The sequence below is a fragment of the Vigna unguiculata genome, chromosome 1 (genome assembly GCF_004118075.2).
Source record: "Vigna unguiculata cultivar IT97K-499-35 chromosome 1, ASM411807v1, whole genome shotgun sequence".
Taxonomy (NCBI): domain Eukaryota; kingdom Viridiplantae; phylum Streptophyta; class Magnoliopsida; order Fabales; family Fabaceae; genus Vigna; species Vigna unguiculata.
In genome coordinates this window covers 35,493,833-35,515,365 of record NC_040279.1, presented here as the reverse complement: position 1 = coordinate 35,515,365, position 21,533 = coordinate 35,493,833, and the positions used below count along the sequence as shown (strand labels likewise).

The following is a 21,533-nucleotide window of genomic DNA, read 5'->3' as shown; positions in this document are numbered from 1 at the left end:
CAGTATAAATTTCAGTCTTTTCCCCTCTACGACTGTTATTAGTTTTTAGAATGCAGATTTTACTATGTATTTTTGCTTCTCCATCCCATATCTATTCATCTCTATATCTATTTTTTATTATATCTTCGTTAAAACTGACAAATAAATAACATAAGAGCACTTTCTGATGTCTGTATACAGTGACAGATCTTCACCTTAAAATTTGGAGGGATCAAAATAATAATATGTTATAAGAAACTCCTCACTTGCAACTATAATTCTTCTTTGAATCCTAGGAAAGGTTCCTCTAATTTAAAAATTGGATCCTTAGTATTATTTTCTAAAATATGTAAAGAATTTCAAATATATAAAGTAAAATCTATCTTATTTTCATTTCTATGGATATTTTTCTTATCATTCCTAAATAATAATCTATTCTTTTATTTCTTTTATAGTTCATCTATATACCTATGGAAAAATAATTTATCCAAATTTAATATAAAATTGAGGTATGTAATTATTAAAAAACAAAAATTATGATAATCACACCATAAAACAGTTATGAAAAAAAAATATAATAGATAACTTTTTATTCTATATTCACAAACAAATACATAAAAAAAACTCATCAGATAAAACATATTATTTATTAAACTAATATTCTCCATCTAGACAAAAAAGAGTTATACCTTTACTAGAATATATGAAAAATCAAAATACAAAGATGAGTTTGTGTCTATCTAACTTCCTTTTTTTTATTTTTCATAAACAAAAGTAAATATATGAGAGTAAGAGATAAATACAACATGTAATCAAAACAGAATGATTTCCACGGCCTATTTTCCAAGAAATATGTTCTGCAAACCATTTTTCCTCTTATCCCATCCCCACAAACTTACACAAATCTTTCTACCATCAAGACTCAAATTTATTGTTATATCTAACTTTCATGTTCCTCCAAGATTCATATTCTATATTTAGATTCTATGACTTTCTTCCCCTCGACATTCCATTCCAACTCTCCCCTTCCACTTCGTCAATAATGCAATATTAAACCAATTGATGTTCTTAATCCCCAAACCTCCTATTTTCTTTGGTTCACATGAATTTTCCTACTTAACCTATGCAATTTTCCTATCTTTTGCACCATAATCACATAAGAATGTTCTTAGTACCTGCTTAATAACTTTAAGAACAATAGTATATATATATATATATCTATATATGAATGATAGCAAAACTTTTAAATAAATGCATCCATCTCTATAGCACCATTGGTTCTCTCAACCGTCTTTATATGCTAAATGAATGCTCTATAGAGTAGAGTATAGAAGCAAATTAAAAATACATATATTTATTATAATGTAAATAATATGATTGAGAGATTATCTTTCTAAACAAGTACATTATCTTCTTTTAAGTATTGATCAACACACTTTCTTAAAAAACTGACTCAGCTCCGTTAATGCCTTTCATATTATGAATGACTCTAAACGCAATGCGAAACAATTGTTGCATAAACCATTAGTTTATAGATATTAAAAAGGTATAGTACGTATCACAACCTCCCATCTAAACCATTATTCTTATAGAAATTTCAAACTTAATATAACCAGCATGCATCACTCTGTTTTTTATATCAGTCTCATTCATCACTTTTGTTGAGTATAAAATAATATTCAAATATTTTAAGAGAGTGAATAAATTTCATAAATAAAGTTATCATCATGACCTTTTATATGAAAGAGTGAATCTATTTTTAGTGCCATTATTCTCATCATGCAACTTGTGTGTCAGCATTAGGGTTAGCAGAAGGGTTAGATCTTAACAAATTTTTTGGATATAAGAACTTTGTATATATTTTTTCAGAAGGGTTATAATACTCCAAGTATTTTATTATTAATATATGTATATTTTTTATCGTTAAAAAAAAACGATCCCCACCAAGAACACCAGTTTATAGTGGTTAGGCTATAACACACACATTCGAAAGTAGGGTTGCAGCCAGCAGCAGTAGCAATTCCCGTTGTGAAGTACACATTCTCTTAATTTGTGCCAACACTAAGCAGACAAAGTAACCTAAAAAGTTGAATCAACAAATTATCATGTATAGCAGCAATGAAGTACGTACTAAGACATGCACCAAAAGATAAGAACTCTCTTCCAAATTCACGTCAAATAAAAGAAAAGGAAACAAGTTACCTGTATATAGGGTTTTGACTAACGAATGAATCCAACAGGGAACAAACCTATTAGAAGCTTATAAAGTGTCATTTACGCGAGTGTGCACAGATTGTATATATGCAAAATACCTATTACAAGTACTGTAAGAGAATATGGCATATCACAAGAACTGATATAGATTCTTAACTGAGCTGCAAATTTTTGTTCAGAGTTCCAGGCATTGTAATGGATATAACATTATGGTTGTTGTTGCACGGCCAGGGCATTAAGGGATTCAAATGTTTCTTCGAAAGTCTAATATATTAGAGAAATAAACTAAAGGTATTTGCAACAAGTTCAAACATTCTAGTATCTTTTAAATACATTATTTCTTGCTCATAAACAAAATTCAATTTAACTTTTTTGTTGTTGTTGAGGTTGAAAATATCCTATAATCCATCGAAATTTCTTAACAAACAAGACTAGTGAGAATTCCATATATCTAGTTATACAAAGTTTTACAAAAATTGTTCTCTTATAAAAAGAAGGGTTTCTTTATATATATATATATATATATATATATATATATATATATATATATATATATAAAATTAACTTATGTATAACTTAAACAGTAAAAATATATATCATAACTTATGTTGTATTCAATATATTGATACAAATTGGTTTTTAAATTTTAAAAATAAATGGATATAATATTTTTCAATTGCGTTAAAATTTTTTTACATGTCAAGTGACATTTTAGGTTGATGTTTAAATTGTTTATACCTGTTTGACGTATTTTAACTCAAACATCAATTTTGAAAACGATTTAACATTAAAAAAAGTTAGTAAATTTGGGTAAACATTCATCTTTAAAATTGAAAAATCAAAATATATCAAAATTTTGAAACACGGATAAATTTCAATTTTACATCAAATTTAGAGTCTACAAACATATTTAACATACTCTAACAAACAATAGGTTGTGATAATTAATTATTAAGGGAAAACTGTCTGTGAAATTTTATCTGGGCAACTTGAAGCACATGTCTTCTTATAATTTAAAAATGATTCGATCTCAGATAGAACAATGATTCTGCTGCATAAAAAAAATAGAAAAAAGTCGAAGGCTGAGTTGGTTGCTGAAACAAATAGAGTTAATGACGATTAGGACTCATCAAGGTGGTGCTTGTTTTGAAAGGCAAAAGAAAAATGATTACATTAAGAGTTTCAGGAATCCAAAACTAAAAGTTTATTTATGTCAGACTTACAATTGGCATAAAAATGATTGTTATTTTAGATTACAAAAACAATAAACATAAACAAAAAAAAAAGTACTTTAGGTTGGTTAAGCCTTATTCAACATATATGAAATTAAAATAAGATAGTTTTATAGTATAACTTTTATGTTAGATATAATTAAATTTGATGTAAATTTATACCGAATATTATATCTAATCTAAAAATTGATATATATTTTTCTTTAAATTTAGTTTGTTTTGGTTTGAATTCAAAACTTGTAATTCAAAAAATACAATACATCTATCACAATCCAAACATAAAATATAAAATAAGACAATGCTATCTAAGATTTCAATAAAATTGTCTAACTTAACCTAAATGATCTCAACAACAAAGTAAGCCTATTTTTCTTATTTATTACCTATCATTCTAGGACAATGATGATTGATCTTGAAAGACCTTAAATATTTAACTCGTGTTATTATATATGTAATACTCGTAAAAGTAAATTAAACTTACTCAGTGTTGAAATATATTTTCTTTGATTATGCATGAGTAATACTACATATGATAACTCTGATGGTATGGTACATGATGTAATAGTCACAAATGAAAAACAAATAAAAATATTATTTCCAAAATCTATAAATACAATAATTAGTGTATGTATTAAAAAGTTATCTAACCTTAAAATAAATGAATCAAAATGATCTTGTTCTGTTTTTCCCACTTAAAATATTTGTTCTGACAACAACTCCAATTAAAATAAAGATAAATGTAAGTTAATATATAGTTATATTTAAAATATAATTAAAACATTGAAGTTATACTTGAAATATATCTCTTTATAAATGACAATTAACTGCCAATGAGACATACAGTCATAAATATTATTGAACTTGCATCTTTGTGTTCCCAAACTTATCAATAGATCGACTTAAAACAAATTCATATAGTTCTAAATTTTTTCTCCACATTCAATTTTTCAATGTACCTAAATAAATCTTAAAATCAATATGATAAATATTTCATTTTGCCTCAAAATCTCATAGCCTTATCAACTTATTGAGGAACCTTCATGTTAACCAATTTGATTCATATAAGGGGCCATGTATGTCAGATTTTCATTGTTGAGTCTCAATCCATCTAAAAAATTGAGAACATATGAAGATATCGATCCATCAATGCTTACAAATGCAACGATATATTATTGGTTCCATACACTGATAAATATAATTCATTTTAACATTTATTAAGTTTTGTTTATTTTTATGAGTAATTGCATTATATAACCCGAGTCAAATGACCAGGTCTTTCAAGATTAATCTCCATTATTCCAAGATTATACAGAGCAAATAAGATAACAATGATGAACTTATGTATTCTCCAACATAAATTATATAATTAGATTTATTATACTATTTAGGTCATTTAGGTTAAACTACATCATTTTAGTAGAACACCAATGTCTCACTAATTGTTAATGATGTATTTTATTTTTTGTATTACATGCTTTGGATTTAAGTCAAAATGAATCAAGTTTTAAAACACAACAAAAATTGTTAACTTTTACATAATTAACATAAACTTAAGAAAAAATTTATTATATTCAACATAAATTTCTGTCATATTTAATTACATCTAACACATAGCTTTAATTATATTCTACATAAAAGTTGGCAATTAAATATTATCTTATTTAAGGGACATATACGTCAAAAAAGACTTATTTGACATAAAAAATAATTTTTTTTCTTCTGTATATTGCTGTTGATTTTTTATGTGATACAAAACCAAAATCCTGACGCAAAAACAATCTCCTTTATATTAGAACACCAATGTCTCACGGAAAGTGATGAGGGCATTGGCATTGTAATAAATGGAAAAGATAACAAAATAATGAAAATCTTAATCATGCATTTAGTAACTTGTATATCTAACAATAGAAAATTGGAATAGTTACTACTGCTTTCATTGCTATGGGGTGTATTTAGAGTAGTTATAACATATATAAGAATAGAATATGTCAAGGTGTGTTTGGATTACAGTTAAAAAAAAAGTTAAGTTTTTGTTGAATCAAATTGAAAATCTTATTAAATAGAAAAAAATTATAGTTTTGTCTTTGAAAACAATCCACATTTGGAGTTCAATGAATCACAATAAAAATTTGTCAAATATTATTTTTGGCTTTCGATGCAAAACAAACTTAGGTTTGATATCCCATACCGAAAACCACACATACACTTAGTCGTATACTTACGGAGACATATATATCGCTTTTATTCTTTGTTGGTGAATCACAATGGTGGTTCATGTGGTTTTGTTTTAAGTAGAATCTTTTGTTTTGATGAAGCTAAGATGTTAAACTAAAACATTAATGTGTATAACAATGCTTTTTGTATAAGGGTTAGAGTATTCCTTAAATGCTCTTTTTAGTTAAATTTATTTTTTGTTGATAAAAAAAATTAATTAGTCGTATCAATTAGTTAAAATTTGTCAGAAAAGATGTTCTAAGTAGTTAATTTCCTATTAAGTTCTATTTATAAAGCACCACACTCATTCATTCATATCATTTTGAGATTACTCCTATCTAATTATTTGAAATTTCATGTACTATTTCTAACTAATTATTGGCCAAAATATTTTATTGTACCCATGCATGTAGAATTTCTTCAAGTCAGATAACTATCTCCTCTTAATACTCTAACATTAAATTTTCTTATATTACTATTTATCATTTAATACTAAAGATTAATTAGATTAAAACAAGATAATATTTATAAAGTGTATATTGAATGTGAATTCTTGAGAAATTATAACATACCTTAATTGGAGTGAATTGTTGTGCAGAATGGCAAAGAGAATTTAGGGTTAAAAGATGAGTTGATTGTGACCCATATGATTGTTCCAGCTGTCACAAAATCTACTGCAATGACAGATTCAGAAACCAGTAAAATAACTGCCAAAGTAATTCGTGTTGCACACTCAATACATAGCACTGCACTTCAAAGCTATAATATTGCGACAAGTGGCAACTCAATCAATGTCTTGCGATTTCCTTCTATTAAATATATATATATATATATATATATATATATATATATATATATATATATATATATATATATATATATATATATATATATATATATATATATATATATATATATATATATATATATATATATACAGGGTTTTATTAAAAGCACAATTTTTAACCACATCAGTTATGTGGCTAAAACAACTATCAATATTAACGAGTCGTGAGTGAAATCACCAAATAATAGACATAAAATTATATAAATTTTAAAACATTTTAATCTAGATCTATATCTGACAAATTTATTAAAAAGCTAAAGGAAAACAGCCCAGACAAGCAAAAAACTCACAATTTAGTACACTAATCAAGTGTTTGATTCAAATGCACAAAATTCACTCAACAAATTAATTATTTATAGAATAAAAAATTAGTGAATGGAAAAAAATTCATGATGGCTTAATGAAATATTTAATGTTATAGTATTTATGCTTTTAATGAAAATGAAAATGAATACAAATTATTTACAATATTTTATTCTTAACTATAAATTTATTATATATTTTTACCACCATATTGAAACTTAAGACCTAAGTCATATATATAATTTGGTGTGGACACTTCTTGTTATTTGAAAAGGCTAGATTATGAATTTATTATTTTGTGTATTGTTTTAATTATTATGCTAATTAATATCAATTCGTCTAGTTGAATCATCAAAATGATTTACAATAGTTTCGTGATAAGTTGAATAAATATCAGTTTTAACAATTTTATTAAACATTTTTTTCCAACATGATTATAAATTTATGTACAATTAGTAATGCCTGTTAATAGATTAAATTTTGCATACATAAAAAATTGTAAATAAAATTAGTAATTTATAATAAATTGTAACAAAATTAGTATCATAAAGATTAAACAAATTAATACTTTTCATTACCTTTAAAAAAAGAGCTAAAACAAAAGTATTTGTAATCAATAAAAAAATTATCTAAAACAATTGAAGTAACAACAACACATCATTTCTACAAAATGTGTGCTTAATTAGTTTCCCAAAGAAAATTAGTTTTATTCTAAAACTTATAACAAAAATAGTAATTAAAAAAAGGTCTATTCTGCCTTCAAAATAAGACGGAATTTAATAGAATTTAATGCTAAGCTATATGGTAATTTTCAACATATTTTTATTTAAAATAATAACAAATTGCATAATTTTTAAAATACATGTCAAATTAGCAATTTATCTTATATATCTAGCATAAATAGAAAACTAATTTTCCAAATTTTAGAAAATTAAAATTTAAAAAGAAAACGTGATCCAACTCACTTAAATAAATCCTTAGTCTTAAACTATCTACTAAAACTAAAACTCTTTGTTTCATTAGAATTTGAGAATGTTCTTATTTAAAAATAAAAATTGTCATAGGGTTTGGGCATTAAATTATTCATTAATAACTACATAATTTATCCTTTTCTTATTTGTGAGTGTATTGCCTACAGCAATTCTTCAAAACATCTTCCATGGAGATTCATAAGCACTTAATTTACTTTCAGTGAAAAATAAACAGTTGGTTTAAATTTAAGAATTATAACAAATTTTCATTTCAATAATAAATTTCTTAAGTTCATACAACATTTTCACACTGTACCTAAATTTTTATATTTTTCGTTAATTTTGAAAATAATTTATTTTTTTAAGTTAAGAATTCATTTCTTATATAAATAAGAATCTATTTTTGTATTATTATTAGAATTGTCTTCATGTCAGCAAGATAGAGGGGAGGAAACTCATCAAAACAAGTTATAATAAGATTTTTCAGACCTTTTCACTTTAAATAATAAAGCTGAACCAAAAGTAAAAGAAAAAAATTATGACTTCCATTTTATTACAAAATTGTTTTTCTGGTATGATTTCTTATCATCTCGTCCTCACACAAACAAGATGTATATCGTGAGAAAGTAATTTTATTGTGAACGAGATTGAAAAACAAATTTAGATTATATTATACATTATCAAAATTAAAAAAATAAATAAATTACACAATGACATAATCAATTTAACTTCCTCAAAATTTACATGAGATATGTGTGAGTGAGATGGGAGGAGGATTTATTAATTTAATTTCTTCAAAATTGCCTGATTTTTTGTGTATGCATATTTTCTATATTATTATATGAAAAAATTAATTGGAATACAATGATAGTGTACACAAATTTTACATTAAAATCCAATCATGAACTGTGACATAGTTAGAAAAATGTAATGATTAATTTAAAAATTAATTGTAGTAATCTTTAATATAAAATTTACACCAAAAGTATACACAGATAAACATAAAATGCTTACTTGAAAAAGTCGTGTTGTATATAATACCAATATGACTAAGAAATATTCCATGCTTAATCGGCACAATAACTTCTGCTAAAGTTAAACAAAGAAAATAGTAACTAAAAGATAAACATGAGCAACTTAGTATTTTAATTAAAATGCTATTGAAACTTTATGAAAGAAAACTTAAACTATCCAAATTTGGAAACATGAATATCAACTGAAAACCAAAACTGGCAACAAAGGGTTTCAAAGGAACAAATGTTAGAATCACGAGCTCCATGAAATTTAAATAATAATGTATGTTTTCACAGTGAAACGATACCTGCAATTAGTTTATGCAATAAGAGGTCTATATATTCCACTTTCTTTCAAATCACAATTTAAAATGAGGAATATAAAACCAATGTCTGCTGAATTAATTATACGTACGAAGCCATGGCACCAGCAATTAGGGTTTATATTTTTTAGGTGGAAAACTAGAATATGTGATCAAACCCATTTCCCCAGCAAAAGAATTCAAACAGGATTTGAATAACATGATGAAAATGGTTTCCACAAGAAGAAGGTGCACCTTCTCTTTTACCATTGTTGGAACTTGGTATGAATCTTAGTGAGAGTTAAGTTTTATTCTGAAAAGACCTCATATATAGATAGGCATGTGTAGCCTCGAGCATTTATGGTGGAGCACCTTTAATTATGCTCTCTTCCTCAAGAATCTTCCAAAGAAAGAAGAAAAAATGGAGAATCACTCACACACACCCACAAACATAAATTTGTATTTTGTGTGCATGCAATTAAGGAAGGTTCTCCACGCAAGGCATACACCAAAAACTCCTGCAAATTCATGGAACTAATGCTAAAAATGTGGGTGCTGTTCAAGAAGCCTAGCCAGCCAGCGTTTCTCAGAATTTTTCCCTTTTATGCTTTTAGTTTAATAAAAGGGAAGAGGCTTATCAACTTGCAAGGGAAAGGACCCACAAACAGGATTACACATGATGCTTTTTCTGACTTGATCGACCTAGGAAAGGGAAAAAAAAATAACAGGAATTTTCTTTCTTTCGTATTTTTTACAACTGCGGTGTAGACAAGAAAGAGATGTTATATAAGAATTATAAAGAAAAATGCTTTATTGAGTGAGAAGTCCATGCATCTGTGTAGAGCCAATCAATTAAGAACCTATTCGAAGGGACCCATCATCTCTGTGTTTATGAACAGGAGAGAGAGAAAGAGTGTGTGAGTGAGAGAGGAAAAGGGAAAGGATAATTTGTCACATTCATGAGTAATGTGATTTTTCAGCACAAACATCCTAGTCGACCCAAAGGCAATTATGAAATGTGCCAAATTAATATATATTAAGAGTGTTGGCAGAACCTGCACGGATGCACCTGATTTATTAATAACCATGTTTTATTTTAGCTTTTTGTATTTTTCCTCTAAATCTAAATTATGTAATTGCAGCATATTTTAAAGGAGGGTGAAACACTCTACCTTGGAAGACATTATAAATATGGAGCTCACACTTGGTTTCTGAGCAGGACTATCAAGTTGTGTTCTTGTGTTCTTCAGTTTTCACTCTCTAAACTTTGTTCTCTTACCCTTATTTGCAATGGCAAGAATGCCTTTAGAACCTCTTATAGTGGGGAGAGTCATAGGAGAGGTTCTTGACTCTTTCACCACAAGCACAAAAATGACTGTGAGTTATAACAAAAAGCAAGTCTACAATGGCCATGAGTTTTTCCCTTCATCTATCAACATCAAACCCAAGGTTGAGATTGAGGGTGGTGATATGAGATCCTTTTTCACACTGGTATCTATTTTTTTTCCTTCTCTCTTCTTCTTCCTCTTTTTCTTTAAACACCAAATTAAAGCTTTTAAAAAAGGAAAATAATGCTTCAGCTGTTATTTGTTGTCATATATATCTTTAATCATGCTCACGCATTATGTCTCTTTTAATGAAAGTTTGCCCTTTACAAAACAAACACTGAATCATTAAACTAATGTCTCCCTTTTTTGGCGCAGATCATGACAGACCCTGATGTTCCAGGCCCTAGTGACCCTTATCTGAGAGAACACTTGCACTGGTATACTTAACACAAAGATAAACTTTGTTTAAACTTAAACCCACCCACCCTAAACAACTTAAATGAAAACATTTTGAAAGTAATGAACCGGTTATATAACCATCCGACATTCTTGTTAGATGTGTGTGTCTTTGATCAAGTTTAAAAATTTTGCAAGACATATGCATTCCTTTCATCGCATCAAACAACAGAGGTAACAAACATGTATACATATACATATACATATACATACCTTTGTGTATATATTCTGTAAAAGTTGTAAGGTGTTGCAGCTACCATCGTTTTCCTCCACCCACCCTAAAACCAAAAACAGTTTTAAAGGGTGAATAAATCTCGGTGACTGAACAACAAACATAACAGAACTGCATAGGAGATATAAGGTAAAGTAGCGATTCTTAGGTATCTAACAGACAATAATTTTGTTTTTTGCAGGATAGTGACAGACATTCCAGGCACAACAGATGCTACATTTGGTAGGTTGATGTAAATGATTGATTAGAAGGAAAAATGTGGGAACTTACTTGCTGTGTGTGTGGTGATCGGATGCATGATGAGAGAGACTGACAAATGAAAAATGATGTTTTTTTCTTTTGTAGGGAAAGAGTTGGTGAGCTATGAGATCCCAAAACCTAATATTGGGATTCATAGGTTTGTGTTTGTCCTGTTCAAGCAAAAGCGTAGACAGTGTGTTACTCCACCTAGTTCAAGGGATCACTTCAACACACGCAATTTCGCAGCACAGAACGAGCTTGGCCTCCCAGTGGCTGCTGTCTACTTCAATGCACAGAGGGAAACGGCTGCAAGAAGACGCTAGCTTCCTATACCTATAGTTCCTATAGCTATAGCTTCTGCTCCTGCTTGCTCTTATTTACCACTGCAACCACCAAAGTAGTAGTTTGAATAAAGCCAAAAGTACAACGAGTTTCAGTACTGCAACTTCTTAATCCTCCTCACATGTGCCTCAAATAACTCGCTCAACCAAGTGAATCATTTTCTAGTTTGACTAGTGTGTGTGCTATGTTTTTACTTTCCCATCCAATGTGTACCTTCTGTATTATATAGTGTACTACGTTGTATTATTATTACCTCCTGGATACTCCTATGAGGTGATCTTATATAAACCAATAAGAGGTTTGGTGCTCCATGTCGTTTCCTTTCCTTTATTAGTTTAGGGTTTCTCTTCCTTTCTTTCTATCCTTTCCTTCTTTCTTCCTTCTCACTGCTTCAATTTCACAACTTTCACAACTACGTTAAAGTATTAATAAATTATGTGTTATTCTTTGTTTCTCCACTCAGATGCCAAAACTTTCATCTTATTCTCGGTTCCTCCTCTTTGACATATGCTTTTTGCTAACTTGATGGATTGACCCTTCAAGACCCATTAATTTCCACCGTCTGCTAAAGAAAAATGTGACATGAATTACCGTTTAGTAGTGTGTTTTTGAGAACCATTTTGTACTCTTCTAAATGCAGATTAAACAGCTTTCTCACAAAACTTTAACATGTAGAACTATTTTTTAAAATGATCAAATGTATCAGAAAACCAAATCTAGACAGAAAAGCTAAGGAAGCCTTAATCTATGAAGGACTAAATGATGTTACTTTGAAATCAGTATAATAAAGACATATATGATATACGTATGTTTGCTGTCAAGGAGTGTATTGCATACGTATTTATGCTGCAGTTCAAGCATTCAGGTTTACTAAGTCAAGATCTGCGGCATAATTAAAAATCATTGTGCCACGCTCTTGATTCAAATGGGTGATCTATGAAAAACATAAGACTAGATTGTAAAAAGAAAGGTAAAAAACCACAAGAAATTGCAAATATAATGTATTTTTTATAACTAAAAAGATATCGAGATTTCTAGTTTTGTTTTTATCCTTTACTTTTATTATAATAATAATAATTATTATTATTATTATTATTATTATTATTATACCATATGTATATTTTATTTTCTTAGATGCAGTTTAATTATTATTTTTTGTTTGAAAAGTTATAAATTTCTGTTTGAAAGAAATATAAAAACAACATCTAAAATTATATAAATATAAATATTTTGTTTCAAAAAATATAGAAAAATAAAAATATAACAAAATATAAAAATTTTAATTAAAATTTATAAAATAGAAAATTATTAAAATTTATTAAATATTTAGAAAAAAATAAAAATATAGAAATTTAAAAATATAGCAAAATATAGAAATTTCAATTTAAATTCATAAAATTTGAAAATAGAAAAGGTATAGAAATTTATTTAAGAAAATTTATTTTAGAAGAAATATAAAAATATTTGAAATTTGATTTTCATGGAAACAAATTCTGAATTGAATTTTTTTAAAAAAATTTGTTCTTCAAATTATTTAAATATCTAATTTTATATTTTTCTAGAATTTGAACTTCTACTCTTACTAAATTAGTAGCTTTATACATTGAATCAATTTATCTCAGAAACAAGTGGAGAACTGCATCTAGAGATGTCAACGGGGTGGGTAGGGTATAAGTAGTAGCTCTCCCGTATCCTATTCATTGGATAAAGATATGTCTCGTACCTGTACCAATATCCATCGGGTATCTATTATGCGGGTACCCACCTATTTTTTTCATATCCGCAGGTATCCACGGGTACCCACGACTATTTACAAAATTATTTAAAAAATAAATTTTAATCATAAATTCAAATAAAATAAAATAAAATATATCACTATCATAAATTTTAAATAAAGTTCAAATAAACTCAAGTTCATACAAGTCCAAATAATTATAAAAATAAATATAAAATAACTTTCAACACAATGGAAATTCTTTAATTAGTGTTTTGATTAACAAGTTCACTTCCTCCGATTGATCCCTGAAAAGTAAACAAATAATAAAACTCAACTGCCACATGCAAAGTATTCTTATTTTGATTCCATTATTTGACAACAAGCATACCATAAACGTCATTGTCTATATAGGGTTTGATGTATATGTCCAATTTTAAAGAAAGGAAAGAGAAGGATGTTAAGAGATGTACCTAAAAAGGACAATGTACCAACACTTGAAGTTGGAAAAATGAAGACAAGACAAGATGTGTAACTTAGAAAAAATTATGTCATAATGTTTTTTACTAATATATATATATATATATATATATATATATATATATATATGTGTGTGTGTGTGTGTGTGTGTGTGTGTGAAAGAGAGAGAGAGAGAGGGGGGGTACTTTAGCGGGTACGGGTATCCACGGGTACAGATACTATGATATCCGTACCCGTCCCGTTAAAATGCAGGTATCAAAAATACATGACCCGCGGATAGCGGGTATCCATTTTTATTATCTGTTTTCTACTCGTTGCGGATTTTATCCGTGAATACCCATGGGTAACACAGTTGTCTTTCGTACCTCGATAAATTTTTTTTTTACCTACTTCATGAAGTATCTGCGTATTTTTTTAATAGTCATGAATATTTAAAAAAATTAAAATATTTAACAACATATTTTAATTATAAATTCAAATAACCAATTTAAATAATATTAAATGATAGTTTATAAAAAAATTGAGATTTTTTAAAATCAATTGATAAAAATAACATATTCAAAATCAATGTATTAATGTTTTAATCATGACTTTTTAATTTTTTTAATTTAAATTTAAATATATTAGATACAGATATCTATAAGTACAGATACTTTGATATTCATAATCGTAACCGCTCTATTAACATACAAGTATAGAAAATTTGTGTACCCATTACCCGTAAATATTCATTCACAGTATTCATTCTTTACGCGTTACGAAATTTTATGCATGTATACTTATACTTATATACTTATACTTGTATCTCCAAGTATGGATTTCTTTTTTTTTACACCCATAAGAAATGCCTTAATTACACATGAGCTAATTCTAAGAGGAAAACAAAATAAAACTATACTCATCAAATAATACAAAACATAAAATTGAACCAAAAGCAATATTGAAACTGTTAAAGACATTGTAACATGAATTTTTCGATTGGATTTAATTATATTTTTTTTATAAACAATTTAACCCAAAAATGAATTTATATGAATAATATAATTTTTATTTACGGAATTGAAATATTATACATATTCATACATATATATATATATATATATATATATATATATATATATATATATATATATATATATATATGTGTGTGTATATTTATAAAATTACATTCTTTGTTTATTTTCTTGAAATTATCTCACTATTTATAGTGTGTTTAGATTGGGTGATAAATATATCTCATATTATTTTTAATTTTCATATTGTTATTATTTATTATTTATGTTTAAAAATATACATATATTATTAACGTTTACTTCTTTCCAAATCTCTTCATATTCTAAAGTCTGGCACAAATTATTTTTTCGTTTTTCACATTTTATTATTTTTTGTTTATCGTTTTTCGAGCTTTGTTTTCTATGTTTACATCTTATACTATCCAGGCCAAGCTTAATGTATTTAATTATAAGTTAATAAATATGATTTAAAATTCATCGTGTCTCATTTTGAATTGAAGATAAATTCTATTATCACCCAGTACAAATATTAACTAGTGAAAGATTGTTTAGAAAAAATAAAGATAGACTGCATTGTCTTAAACTAAAAATATAATTACTTAAATTTTATTATTCGTATTAGTCCTTTTTATTCATCAATGTAAAATTTCCAATGTAATATTTAAACATTGATCATCATCTGAAACTTTCTGTTGTTTGTTTCACAGGAAAGATACTTTTGTTTAAGTGCATAGAATATTTTGAAGTAACTTATGTTATCTATCAGCATATCATGAATTTACAAATTTTACAACGTAGGAAGACAATCCTAGGCTAGTTATATGGATCGTTGGCGTACGGACAGTAATTTAGTCTATTCACCTATTTAGGTCTACCTCTTATAACATGTAGCCTGTGTGGAGAATGAACTAGTCTGCATAACCCGCAAAAATAAAATTATCATATTTTAATTTTTAAGTCAAATAAAACTCTTTTATTTTATTTTGTCACTTTATGTTGGAATCTTAGTTCTATTGTTTGTATCTAATATTGATAACTTGCTATAGTTTTCTTATAATTCACGCAATAATTTGTTTTTATACTTTCTTTATTCATGAATGGTTTAACTTTAACATATTTATTTGATATAGATTTTAATTTTATGTTTACTTAGTTTGATTCAATTTTCTTGTCAAGGATGCACTCATGAGATGCAACAAAAAAGTGAAATATTAAAACAAAATTATTGTTACTTTGTATAAATTATTATTTTATATTTTGTTCACGCATACTAGTTTCGCAGACTTGTAGATAATTCTTAGGGCTTCTTCCTGCACCCCCATTGTTTTCTTCTCCACCCCCATTATATATTAAACAATTGAATATATATTATTTGTATTTTCTTCTTCCCTATACTCACTTCGTGCAAGCCAAACCCTTGGGGGTGGGGTAGATGGTTGAGCTAAAGCAGCACTAAAGGCTCTGGTATCCTTCCGACCCATGCTCCGTTATGCATGGACCTTGAAAACATCATTTCGTTTTTCAGCAAGTTCAAACAATCCAACTACACCATATCAACGTGGTGCACCTCCACACTAGCATGGTCATATATCACTAGCATGTTACAAGTTAGCTTTATGAAATTGAACTAGTTCTTAAACTCAATTCTAAGAGCTAAAATTGTGATATCTATGCTGCAAACTACTAAATTTCATAGATAACATCACAATCAAATTTTCTACAGGATTACAATACATTGAGAACAAGATTTCAGAATGTTTTCGCAAGCTGGCAAATGAACATCAAAATGAAATTCGAACCTAAAGGTCACTTTGCACATGGAAAACTTTGATAGTGAAAGATTTGTGACAATCCAAGTCTCAAGCTGCATTACCATACTTAAAGCTCCTTCAACATAAAGGCAACACTCTACAGCTTTTCCAGATGCTACTTATGAAGTACATTTCATCCATCATAATCATGGTGAATGTTAAGGTATGTTGTCAAAACAATCTATCAACGTAACAAGCAAATATCACCATCAAAGGAAAGAACTATATACCCCAGTTAAATAGCGATAAGCTAAGAAACACCAATACCCTATAGAGCAGTGTGTCAGCGTGTCTGGCATGACACTTGTTACACATGTCTTTATGTCTTTGACACACGCCTGACACTTGTTATTCTTTTAGACCGAAACACTCAGTATAACACGGACACATTTCTACCATGGCTTTGAGAATGACTGAAACTAATACCTATTTGTTGGTTTGTTGGGGGCTAAAGACTTTCAAGACACTCCTATCATAGAAATATCAACTTGCATTATAAATATTGCAGGACTCAAAGCATTTTATAGTCAAGCTCATTTTCACAGAACTTAATTACTTCTTGTAACTATTAAGAGATATTACTTTTTGGTATTTTATCTAAGAGTCGTCATTATATGAAAATTATAAAGCTTAACAACTATGTTTTTAGAATATGAATTATATAAGTATGACTCCTAATCTTAATTAGGATTTTTGTCATGTTAATTATATGTATGTATACATAGAGGTGTTCTCGAATCCTATATTTTGGACATTAGTCATCTCCTGTTGTCTGTGTCAAAGTTGATGTTTCATAGGTGATAAGCCCAAAAGATAAACATCGGAAGAATCAAAGCATTTTATAGTCAAGCTCATTTTCATAAAACTTAATTACTTCTTGTCAAGAGATGTCTTTTTTGGTACTTCATCTGAGATAGTCATCATTATATGAAAATTATAAAGCTTAATAATTTTGGTTTTAGAATGTGAGTTATATAAATATAAATCTTAATTCTTAATTAAGGTTTCTGCCGAGTTGATTATATATAGATGTGTTCCCGTATCCTCTATTTTGGATATTAACCATGCCTTGTATGTGTTAAAGTTGATGTTTCATAGGTGACATTAACCAAAGAAGGTGAGTCTTAGTAGAGAATTAAATAAAGGGTATCACTTCACAACAGCCTAGAAACACCCTTCCAAGGAAAATGCCCCCTAAAACTAAATACGGTTTTCTATTACAATACAATTGTCTCTTTGTCCAATATCTCCCTCGTATTTATACTCAACTTCCAATCAACTAATAGCTATCTTGTTCCTTCTAGTGTATACATTTATAACAGCCTCTTCTTGCTCCCAAACAAATAGTCATAACTCCAGCACACAAAATCATGTTACTTCCGTGTTGAAATCCCCGCCCAGCAGCATTGCTAGAAGCTACGGTCACTAAGCATTCATACTGAATCTCTCGTGAAGGTAAATTGAATAGCCCAAACTGTTTGACTAGGATGCACTCGTAAGAGTTTATTTACAGCTTATCTAAATTTATATTATAATAACATATGCAGTTGTATAAGTATGTGAAAAAGGTTAGAAAATCAGATCATAACATGTTTATAAGCTGTTTTTTCAACTTACTTCAATAAGTTCTTCAACTTTAACTTGTGAAACAGCTTACAACCTATATGAAAAATAATTTGAACCTATTTCCTCTTTACAAAAACTAATTTATACACACAAGTACAAGTTGTTTACACCAAACAGCTCAACATCTGCTTGATTAAGCTATTTACCTAAAGGACAACACTTAGATGTAGTACTAGTGTCTTTCTTTAGTTAAATTTGGAGAGCCACCTCATTACAGAATCCTTTATTACGTGGATTACTTAAGCGAAACTCCAACTCTAATTCTAATTGGAGAATAATACTAATAATATTGTATTTAAGTTTATCATTTGCCTAAACACAACCACCTCTAATTTAGATAAGCACACAATTTGCTTTGCTAATAACTTGTGACATTCGTTCTAGCACCACTCAGTCACATACAAACACCGTGATTGCAAGAAGATTTACCAATAGCCTTGCAAAATCAGAACAAAAAATGAATTAAATATATATTTATATATATGCCTTCACAACACGCACGCATGTAACCTAGGAAAAACTTTTCAAACACAGACATTAAATCAAACTAATAACTCCATTTTCTATACCATAATATGACTGCACCAAAAAACTACAAGGTTCATAATGCAGGAAGAACTAAAACCATGGGAACAGGATCCAAAAATCTCAGTGCCATCGACATCCCTAGAATATGACAAGCAACGAAAACAGAGTGTAAATCAAGAAAGACGCGTACGCAATCAATCCTCGATGTTCATCCCCGCCATCTGCGAGAGAAACGACGAGACCCGTGGAAGCCCTCGTGGCCCATAGCACGAAAATCGCAGCGACCGAAAGGCGAATGACCCCGTCGACTGGTAAAAAGAGCGAGAGCGCGGAGAAAATAACCACCGGCAACATACAGTAACCGACGACACTGGTGCAGGTGTGCAGGTCGAGATTACCTGTTCGACCGGCTAGCATATTGAAAACGAAGTAAAGGAAAATGGAAGACACAACGATCCAGCCCAGGATCACGCCAAATTGGATCTTTCCCGCCAGCAATTGGAAGAGGCAAAATGACATGTAGAGGAGAATTGGACCTGATAGATCCGAGTCTTTGTGAACCGTGTGGTTGACGCGAAACGGGTTCAGAACAGATCTAATTTTGCTCCAGATTTGGTCCGGGTGGATCCCGAGCTCGTCGAGAAGGGGCTCCTCATCGTCGAAGTTGGCGGAGCCACCGCCGCCCACGGAGGGGCCGGTGTAGATTGGTCCAGAGGAGGTGGAAGCCGTGGCGGATCCTATGTCGAAGGACATGAATGGAATGCCGGAGTTCGGTTGGAACGGCGGCGCGGGCATGCGCCGCTGCTGGAGGTGTGGTGCCGAGCCGCCGGGATTTCCGGCGGAGGGGAAAGCCACCGGCGGGACTTTGAACTCTTTATTGGCCATGGGATTGAGATCTGGTTGAAGGAAAATAATTTCGCGGTGGAATTAGGGTTTTGAGAAGGTTCGATCTATAGATTTGGGGTTAGTTGTTGTTCAATTGTATGAGTGCATACCACGGCGATATTGGAACCTTTTTCGTGGTTTCGTTCCATTGAAAACCTTAAAGGTTAACTTAATTTACAAGAAAAATGTTATAACTATTAAGAAATATTTTCTGATTTTAAAATTGAATTTATAAATGGTCAATTACTAGGAGGTCATTTATCTTATATCTCTTAGAGGTTTTTAATCATTTTCTTAGTTTTTTTTCTCTACTGAGATATTTCTCTGGTCGCCATAAATTTAAGGGTTAAATATGATTTTGTTCTTTCACTTTTAGTGAATTTTGAAATTAGTCCGTTTTAAAATTTTGGATTAATTTAGTCTTTTATCTTTCGAGACGCGTGAATTTAGTTCTTTTAATCAGATTTTGTTAAACTGATTTGACATTTCAAACGCATTTCATAATAGTATTTGACTTAACATTAAAACAAAAATATGTTAATCAGCATAAATAACTCAAATACAATATTGAAATGTATACAAAACATCAAATAAACCTGCCAAAATTTGATTAAAATAACTAAATCTACTTATTTCAAAAAATGAAAGAATATATTGATTCAAAATTTCAAAATAGACTAATTTTAAAATTTATGTGTAAAGATAAGAAATTAAAACATAATTAACTCTAAATTTAATTACCAAACAATAAGGCCGAAGTCTCAATACCACTGGGCTAAGCTTGCCATCAGGATCTGAAACCCAACATTGGGCCGAATACTTTTTAAACATAATTTTTCTAATAAAATTTAGATTATTTTAATGATCGATTACTTTTATAATGAATTATTATTATTGTTATATAACTTATTTATGTTTGAGTGACCGGTTGAAATGTCAATATAAACAATTTTGTTTGAAGGTAAACAAAATAATTCTTTAAAACAATATTATATATTAAATAAATATATATTTTGTTAAGCTATAAGTTTTCAAGTGTAAAGAATGTTTTTATTTTATAAATTTCAATTTTTATTTCAAAAACATCTTTGCAAATATTTTTTTTTCTTCTTTTCTTCTAAAAACCAAAATCTTAGTATTTCGTCCGTCACAAGCTGCTTTTAATATGTGTACCTTGAAATCTCTTATTAATGTATACCTGTGTTTTAGTTTTAAAAGAAGTATACGAGACTATGAGTCTATTTTGAATGAGAAGGTTAGAACTTATTTTTGTTTATTTTGTAAAGAGTTGGAGAATTTAAGGAGATAATAAGAAGATTAGAACTTACTTCATTAGTACTTTTAAAACTAGCTTTTAATTTTTTAAAATAAAAAAAAAAACTAATTATAATTTAAAATGATTTAAAATCTCTTTCAATCCAATAACTTTGTACAATTTTAATTATAGAGTTAGTTTTTCAAGTTTTTTTTAATTAGATTTCATTATTAATATATTATTTACTTGCTGATAGAAAATGTTAGAAAATGTTAGATGTTTATAAATATTATATTATTAATTAATTTTTCGTACAATATATTAATTTATTAAATTCAACAAGAACTTTATTATTTTAATAAATATCTTAATATTTTTCATTAACAAAGTTCAAACATCGGCGAAAGTACTTTTGAGTTTGAAAAATATGTCAATTGCATTGGTGAAAAGCTCAAGTTTTTCTATTGTTCCAAAAGCATCATAGATGTCATTAACGATGGTACCTAAAGTTGCTAATTTTATTGTTATCCATCTAGAATATTGTGGCT

At 28.6% G+C, this 21,533-nt stretch overlaps 2 protein-coding genes across 2 annotated transcripts; one reads left to right on the top strand and one right to left on the bottom strand.

Moving 5' to 3' along the window:
- The first annotated feature begins 10,274 nt into the window (after positions 1–10,274).
- Positions 10,275–11,982, top strand: LOC114180956 (protein TERMINAL FLOWER 1-like). Its single transcript, XM_028067257.1, has 4 exons — positions 10,275–10,566; positions 10,779–10,840; positions 11,273–11,313; positions 11,437–11,982. Exons 1-4 carry the CDS (start codon positions 10,366–10,368, stop codon positions 11,652–11,654), a joined length of 522 nt encoding a protein of 173 aa, XP_027923058.1. The 5' UTR covers positions 10,275–10,365; the 3' UTR covers positions 11,655–11,982.
- A 6,780-nt stretch (positions 11,983–18,762) lies between these two features.
- LOC114195743 (protein YIPF5 homolog) lies at positions 18,763–19,904 on the bottom strand. The gene has a single exon (XM_028086253.1). The coding sequence runs from the start codon at positions 19,728–19,730 to the stop codon at positions 18,984–18,986; it is 747 nt and encodes a 248-aa protein (XP_027942054.1). The 5' UTR covers positions 19,731–19,904; the 3' UTR covers positions 18,763–18,983.
- Positions 19,905–21,533: the final 1,629 nt, after the last annotated feature.